At 41.2% G+C, this 8769-nt stretch overlaps 1 protein-coding gene across 1 annotated transcript; it reads right to left on the reverse strand.

Moving 5' to 3' along the window:
* Positions 1-6821: 6821 nt before the first annotated feature.
* Positions 6822-7823, reverse strand: LOC148070349 (neurogenic differentiation factor 4-like). The gene has a single exon (XM_087800645.1). The coding sequence runs from the start codon at positions 7815-7817 to the stop codon at positions 6822-6824; it is 996 nt and encodes a 331-aa protein (XP_087656771.1). The 5' UTR covers positions 7818-7823.
* Positions 7824-8769: the final 946 nt, after the last annotated feature.

The following is an 8769-nucleotide window of genomic DNA, read 5'->3' on the forward strand; positions in this document are numbered from 1 at the left end:
GCAGCCTCTGGCGACCGGCCACCAGGGGGGGGGGGGGGGTGAGGTCAGAGGACGTCGGAGAAGGACGGCAAAAGTGGAGCGGTAAGCAGATTTCACCGGAGAGATAGTGTTTCACTCGCCCGCACTCTCTCCTCCCTCCCTCACTCCGCCTCTCGTTCTCTCCTCTGCCATGAAAGTTTTACAAGACCGCTCACCATTAGAGAAGTCGTGCAGGACGATGCTCTCTTTTCTCTCTGATCTATAAATGGCTGCACGCTGTTTACACACTGTGTGCGTCTCAATTCCCTTCAGTGTGTGGCTGATTCAGATAGAAAATGAAGGCACGATGTCGGACGTTGCTGAGCTCATGTCGGTTTGTATGAAGTTGTCGTTTTTATTTGACCGTGAAAATGGGTTAAAATGAAGCAGCTTCTTTATGAGAGGTTTTGTTCGCACCGTCCATGGAACGCCTTCATCTCTGTGTGTGTGTTGTTATCTGTTGGCGTGTGTGTGTGAGGTTTATTTAGAAGATTTAAAAACTACTCCACTGTGACTCAGCACAGTCAGGATGTGGTGTTTAAGTTATTGAAGTCATCCAGGATGTTTGTTGTGTGGAAGTGTTCACACTGTTTGGTGTTGTTTTAAACTCTTTCCTGACTTCACACACCTGCTACAGTGGATGGATGGGCAGGTGTGTGAAGGTACGATGTGGCAGATCATAAAGATCAGTAGATTTTACAACAAGCTTGCACTCCACTGACTTTTCTTTTTAAACTAGATTAAAATTGAACGAAAGTGGTCACTGAGACCAGCTGATGATAATATGAACAATGTAAAATGTAAATAAATATGTTTAACCTCATTGGTGGAGGTAATAATGCACTTTATGTTTAATGTGTTTAATGATTTTCTTACACAAGAAGGATCTGTCTCGCTTGTAGTTAATACAAAACTCTGCTGCGAGAATTCTGACCTGCTCTAGTAGAAGAACTCACATTTCTCCGATCCTTAAAACTCTTCCAGTTTCTTTCAGGATTCATTTTCAAATTCACAAATAACTTACTTACTTACTTACTTACTACTTACTTACTTACTTACTTACTTACTTACTTACTTACTTACTTACTTACTTACTACTTACTTACTTACTTACTTACTTACTTACTTACTTACTTACTTACTTACTTACTTACTTACTTATTTACTACTTACTTACTTACTTACTTACTTACTTACTTACTTACTTACTTACTTACTTACTTACTTACTTACTTACTTACTTACTTACTTACTACTTACTTACTTACTTACTTTCTTGCTACTTACTTAATTACTTACTTACTTACTTACTTACTTACTTACTTACTTACTTACTTACTACTTACTTACTCACTCACTCACTCACTCACTCACTCACTTACTTACTTACTTACTAACTAACTTACTACTTACTTACTTATTTACTTACTACTTACTTACTCACTTACTTACTTACTCACTCACTCACTCACTCACTTACTTACTTACTTACTAACTAACTTACTACTTACTTACTTATTTACTTACTACTTACTTACTCACTTACTTACTTACTTACTTACTTACTTACTTACTTACTTACTTACTTACTTACTTACTCACTTACTTACTTACTTTCTTACTTACTTACTTACTTACTTACTTACTTACTTGTGTTAGTGACAAATATACCAAACAAATGAGTAGAATTCACTCTGGCTGTTTAGTTTCCATAGGCAGACGGAGTTTGGAGTTTAAGGTTCAAAGGGCAGCTGTGTGTCTTCAACAGATGCTCAACTCTGGTATCAAACATTTGTTTCAACTGATAATTCTGTTCCATCATGTTTTTAGTGTGTGTGTCAGCACACTGTCTGCTAATGTTGTCCATTTTCCACATCAAGGATGAAAGCATAGACGACATTCCTCTCTCCCATTAGCTCTCGCTCTCCTTTGAACATTTAATCAGTCTTATTTCCCTGATTAATCCCTGCTCGTGTCCTTTCATGGTAAATAATTACCGAGCGGGGGCTGATGGAGAGGACGGCGGCGGGAGCTTGTGATTGAGCCGAGTCCCCTGGTACCTTCATTAGCCTGATTATTCTCATCCAAACACACCAGCAAACACTCCTAAATAGGTTAATTCTATTCCCACTCTCAAGTTGAATCACGCACATATTTAACCGAACGAATCATCGCCGTCGTAGAAAATGTCCTTAAAGTGAATAATCTGAACATTCACTTTAACCAGCCATGCTACAAATCAAACGCCATTAATTTACTTACTTACTTACTTCCATTATCATGAATACTGTGTGCTGCTGCCCTCCAGTGGTTCAAAATATACTTGCCCTTATTTATTCAAGATTCAAGATTCAAGAACAGCTTTATTCGCCAGTGCATATTGTTATAAATACATGGAATTGGTTAACAAAATCAGAATAGGGATAAACAATATGTACAAAATATACAAAATAAATAATAATAATAATAGTAATATAATAATAATAATAAAACGTTTTAAGATATTCAACTGACTCATGACTGTAAATGAAGGTGTGTGAATGAACTAATATATGATTTTATTTTATTAATTTTTTTGATTCAATTATTATCATTATGATCATCATGCCATCCGTCATACACGGATACAAATCAGATATCTGCTTACCTTTCCTGTTATTAATATTATATTTATACATTTACAGCAAGTCCTTGTGGTTAATGAACACATTCATACATGTCTTTGTATTTATATTATATGATATACTGTATGTATGTATGTTTGTTTCATTCTATAAACTACTGACAACATTTCTCCCAGATTCCAAATAAAAAATATTCTCATTTACAGAATTTATTTCCGGAAAACTGACAAATGGACTGTTTTCATAACTCAAAAAGTACAAAAAAAAAACTATATCACATTCATTTTAGAATGAAATGATTTAAGAATTCAGAAATTTCGGTGGAATAACCTTTATTTTTTAATATCTTGGCTTCTTGGCGTGCTCTCCCCCACCTTTGTCATTGTTCATGGGTGACTTTACTCCTCTCCTGGCACAATAATACAAGTAGCTCAGCTTTGTTTGATGGCCATCCATCTTCCTCTTGATTACATTCAAAAGGTTTTCAATGGGGTTTAAGTCTGGATATTGGGCTGACCATGACTGGGTCTTGATCTGGTGATCCTTCATCCACACCTCACTTGACCTAGCTGTGCAGCAATGAGCATTATCCTGTTGGGAAAAAAAACAATACTCAGAGTTTAGGAACATTGTCAGAGCAGAACGAAGGAAGTTGCGTCCTTACAAATCCATTTTGATCTTTGGCCAACACCAGGTCGTCGAATGGTCAGACAGACACCTTAAGTGCCTTTATTGTTGCTGAAGAATGTCTTTGAACAACAGAATAGGATTTAAAATTAAATATATATTTCTTCCACTAGATGGCGCTAATTGTTGATGGCGATTGTTTGTGAGTGTGTGTGTGTTGTTGTGCAGCTGTGGAGAGGGGACTATGAGATGAGGCCTGACTGCCCCTCTCCCCGCAGGATTAGTGACTTAATGCAACCATTCAGACACTGAGCTTTGATCGTCTGCTTAATACTCTTTTATCCCAAATAATACAAACCCAGCAAACAACTACTACAGTTTTAAAGGGACACGTATACGTTGCTGAAGCACGGTAAAAAACGTTGATGTGTCGCTCGCACCTGAATTTACCGGTTTAAGTCTCGCCTAAAAAGGAGGTCAACGGTCAACAGGGGTGAGGGCACGAGATACACTCGGTGGGTCGTTCTTAATCAAAGATGATCGTCGTCGTTGACGACCGAACTCAGAAATATGACGTGCTCTTACGTTACACTTTGTTGTCTGTTCCATTGGTCGGCGGCGCTGCAGCAAACATACACTCCGGCTTCTACTAATCCCTGTAACAACAGAGCTATGTATTTCTCCCACCGCGGGGTGTTCATCAGGATTATGAGTGTTTCATCCCGGCGCGACCTTCGACCTGATACTTACCTAACTCTTCCTGCTATAGCGCAAACCGTTTGCTGCCGAGCCTCACAGAGAAAAGGAAATGACCGGCGCATACACGTGACCCAGATTCTGACAGAGCATTCCCACCAGTGGGCTTTGACCTATGGGGACCTTTTGACCTCCTCTAAGTGACCCCTCCGTGGGTGGTCTTCCGACTGAACAGCGTCTTCCATGGATCTGCTCAAGTGTCTGCTGCCGGATCAGATGCACCGTCACAAGACTTCTTGAAGCTTTCTCTCTATCACCGAATGGGCCACTCTGTCTTGCTAGAAAAGTCCATTGACCTTCAACGCTGGAGTGAGTCGGTGAATAACCATTGATGGGATGATATGTTGCAACAGTGACAGATATTATTCTTTCTATCCAGTCCAGCAGTTGCAAATTATCATTCTGTAAGTTCGAGAAACCCAACAGGTTCTATTAAATTTCCTACTAGACTCAAACCTTCTGATGTATAGATTAGGACATACTTCAGATCTTTTGTTTGTTGGGATCAAGCCTCTATCTTTTCTTTCTTCCACCTTTGCGTCCTGATTTCCTTCCATGGCCATCACGGAGGGAATCACCTCTCAGTCCCTCTCCAGCCTGCTCCTCTGTCCACTACTTCATCAGCTCCTGGTATAAAAGTAAGAAGGCCTTTATAAGAAGTTCTGGTTATTCTAGTTGTCCTACTTCAATGCCACGCTTCAGATGTACTTCCCTGCCTAGGGTTGTACGACGTTTCTTCTTCGTCGTTTGACAACCTTAACTTAATCTTGAAATGATTATTTTTCTTTGGATGTCATCTACTTTGTTTCCACATCCATCTTTGTAACAGTTTATATTCATGTCTAAACAAGAAGGATCTGTCTCGTCTGCAGTTCATACAAAACTCTGCAGCGAGAATTCTGACCTGCTCTAGTAGAAGAACTCACATTTCCCCGATCCTTAAAACTCTTCACTGGCTGCCAGTTTCTTTCAGGATCAATTTTAATATTCTGGTTCTTACTGATGGTTCCTGAACACGCTTCCGGACCAGAGGAGAGAAATCCTTCCAGGCTGTTGCTCCTAAGCTTTGGAACGATCTTCCTCTCCCTCTGTGTTTGATGATCTACTGACTCCTTCAAGAAACATCTTAAGACATTTTTATTTGTGCTTTTCCCTGATTTTCTGGGACTTGTGTGTTTGTCTTATGTGTATATATTTTAACTGTGTATTGATTTTGATTGTTAAAGCGCTTTGTGACCCTGGTCTAGAAAGGCGCTTTAAAAAATATTCTTTAATTTACTTACTTACTTACTTAATTTCTCAATCTCATATTGGATACAGCAGTGTTGTCTGCTTGCTTTATTTGGATTGGTGGGCGAGGCCCTGTGTTGTCGGAGAGTCGTCGGACATACCTCTGGATAGCAGGTCACCCCTTTTATACCACAAAAAAATAGTCAGTAAGCCAACTCGACACGTTAAAGCTGTACATATCACCCATTCATATGGGCCAGTAGACTCTTACGGAGGTGGTTCATAAGGTTGTGATCACCTTTTCTAAGGTGCCCCACTTTCATTCAGCCCATTTGAACACTGATCACTAGTAAATAAGATTGAACAGATTTAAAAAAGGATGTTCAGGACGCACAGTTAGTGCAATCGCATCACAAAAAGGTTGTTGGTTCACTTGCCGGGTTGGAGGAAAAGAAAACTTGCAATTTTAGGTTCTCCAGTTTCCTCCCTAAGTCCACATACCTCAAGTGGTTAATAATTGTGTTTGCATAATTGGTTGTATGTCTATGTATGCCCTGTGACAGACTGGCGTCCTGTTCAGGGTGTTCCCCGCCTCTCGCCAGAAGAACCTGGGATAGGCTCCACCCCTCCCACCCGTGACCCTCATAGGATCATAAACGGCAGAAAATAAATGAATAAATAAATACAAAATCGAATTCCAATCAGCAGAACGGTTATAAAGGAAAAGGTACAAGACACAAGTGTACTGGCCCATACAATCTTTTGCAACAACTCAGAGTCATTGAAGTGTTTTCTCTCTGAGCTGCTTCTATTTGACCTTCTAGTATGTCCTCTGTGGAAAAGTGCTATACCATTGATTTGTTTCACCTTAAACATCCTACCTGCACGAGCACGTCTCTCATTAACGCTTCCTGATATTTATTTGGTTGTACTTTGGGACCCGTTCACAATCTTTGGTGCCCCGTTCTCCACGAGGCCCGGAATTCTGGTGATCACATTTGATTTTAAGAAGACAAAACTGGAGGGTCATTTAAAAAAATATATTTTAATGACATCAAATATCCACCAAAAGAGAAAAATGCAAAAATAAAATCTACAACAAACGGATCGTTGACCTGAGATTAAAAACAATAAATTATTTTCTTCACTTGTACTCACTTGACTAATATTACATCTAAAGGGTGCTACATCTTGTCATTTTGGGTTTAAGCCTCAGCATAAAAAAAAAAAAAAAACAACACAACAATGAATATTGATCACGAAAAAAAGACTAACAATCCAACAGAAACAGGTATGTACACAACGATAACACAACAAGACAAATGCTTGAGCATTTCATTAAATTAAGGAATAAATAAAATACTTTAGGATATCTGAAGTTATTTAGAAGTGCTTAGATTTGACCAGACTTGTTTTGGGTTCTTCGTAAGAATATTTTCTTTCCATTGATAATTTGGTTCTGGTCGATTTCATTTTTTCAAATTAAAACATTTTCAGTCAGTTTTTGTCTTCCAGTCCGGAATGTCTTTTTCTTGAGAGGATGTAGGATGAAGGGATGAGCCCCCCTCAGTCTCTGTAGACGGGGGTCTGTCGGGGAGGAGGGTGGTAGGAGTCGTAAGACCCTTCTATGTGAATGTCGTAGGTGGTCTGCGTCTGATACAGGCCTTGATCCGCCGGGGAGGGGGAGTAGTGCTGAGCGGGTAAGTAGCGTGGTGAAGGCTCCTGCTTGTTGACAAGGTTGTTACCGATGCTCAAAGGGGGGGTGGGCGGCCCTTCGTAGGGAGGGGTCCCGACGCCCCCGGCGTGATACTCGCTCGGCGAGTGGTTCTCATAGACGGCTCCTTTCATCGTCCTCAGGTGGAGCAGGTGAGCCGAGTCAAAGTTGCCGTACGGGGGGGTCGGCAGACCCGGGGACGAGTACCTCACCACGCCGCCGTGAGGGTCCTGGGGTCCCCTAACCCCACGTCTGTCCTCGGGTCGGACCACGACGCTGGGAGGAGTCGGGCCGAGCTGCAGGGCGCCCGCCACGAGGTTGGTGGTGGGCTGCGAGAGACCCTTGCACAGCGTCTCCATGAAGGACCTGCTCTCCGTGGACACCCCGCCCTCCAGGGCCTCGGACAGGGCGCAGATGTAGTTGCGGGCCAGACGCAGGGTTTCGATCTTCGACAGTTTCTGGGTCTTGGAGTGGCAGGGCATGATGCAGCGCAGGTTCTCCAGGGCGTCGTTGAGGCCGTGCATGCGGGAGCGCTCCCGGGCGTTGGCCTTGACGCGTCGCGCACGGAAACGCTCCTGCCTGGCCTTCGTCGGCCGCTTCCTCTTCGGCCCTCGTCTCTTGGAGCCGTTCTCTTCATCCTGACACTCCTCTTCGTCGTCCTCGTCGTCGTCGTCGTCCTCCTCGGCGTCCTCGCTGCCGACCTCGCTGGCGTGTTGGCTGGGGCCGGTGGCTCTGTAGCACTGCTGGGATGGGTTGCCATCGGGGGAACTCATGTCGCCTTCCATCCACTGCATGGGGCTGACGTCCTCCTCGCCCTCTCCTTGTCTCACGTACGGTTTGATCATCATTGTCCTGGAAAAAAAAAAACACCAGACGGTCAGAATGATACACTTTTTACTTGCCCATGTTGGAGATCTACTTTACACGGTTCAAATGTTGATGATTTAAAATGTCAAATGTCTTTGCTTGATAAGATACGCACCCTTTCCTTGATTTTCTGGAACTCCTGTTGTGTTATCAGTTGTATCTTGATCTTTAAAGTATATACTTTATTGAGTATTGTTTTGATTGTTTAAGCGCTTTGTGACCCTGGTCTGGAAAAGCGCTATATAAATAAAAATTACTTACTTACTTACTTTCCACGTAGGAGAATTGATGGACGGATTGGTGGCTGCTATCATTTATAAAAACTCCTTTATGTCAATGATTTCTTTAATATTTTTAATTGCTTGTTAAACTGGTAAACAAATGCCTTTAATATAAAAGCAGTGCCAGTACAAATTAATTATAAAACAAGTTTGTAAATACAGTATTTTAAACAATACACAGCATTCTTACAGGTTTGTCTGTAAAAATATGTTTTAATCGTGATTTCTGCCTTTGTTAGAACACAAGATAAAGTGAAATAAACTGTAAATAAAACGCCTTAATAGGAATTAAAAGATCATTTATAATTAAATGCGGGTTCAAAATATTATTTTTAATTAAAGAAAAGAAGGGTACAAAGATAGGAGCTTTTCTTGTCTGAGGTAAACAATTGTCTGTTGGGACTATAATCTGGCTTTTGTCCAGTAATACCGAGATTATGTGTCAGCCTGGATTCTGAAGTAAATAGAGATAATAATGTAACAATGAGGTTCTGTGTTGACCTGAGGATCTTTGTTGAGTTCAAGTGTTTTTATCATATTTTAAAAATTAGACCAAGCTTTTATTTTAGTCTTGCTCTTGCAAGTCTAAAGAAAATGTAATAATCTCTAACCCACATGTTTTCAGTACTGGACAGCTCCACGTCTCAACAGT

This window comes from Callionymus lyra, chromosome 10, assembly GCF_982586985.1.
Source record: "Callionymus lyra chromosome 10, fCalLyr1.hap1.1, whole genome shotgun sequence".
In the NCBI taxonomy this organism is placed as follows: domain Eukaryota; kingdom Metazoa; phylum Chordata; class Actinopteri; order Syngnathiformes; family Callionymidae; genus Callionymus; species Callionymus lyra.

What these genes read in the sequence shown, in the direction of transcription:
- LOC148070349 (XM_087800645.1), bottom strand. Translation starts at nt 7,817, where the DNA reads ATGATGATCAAACCGTACGTGAGACAAGGAGAGGGCGAGGAGGACGTC.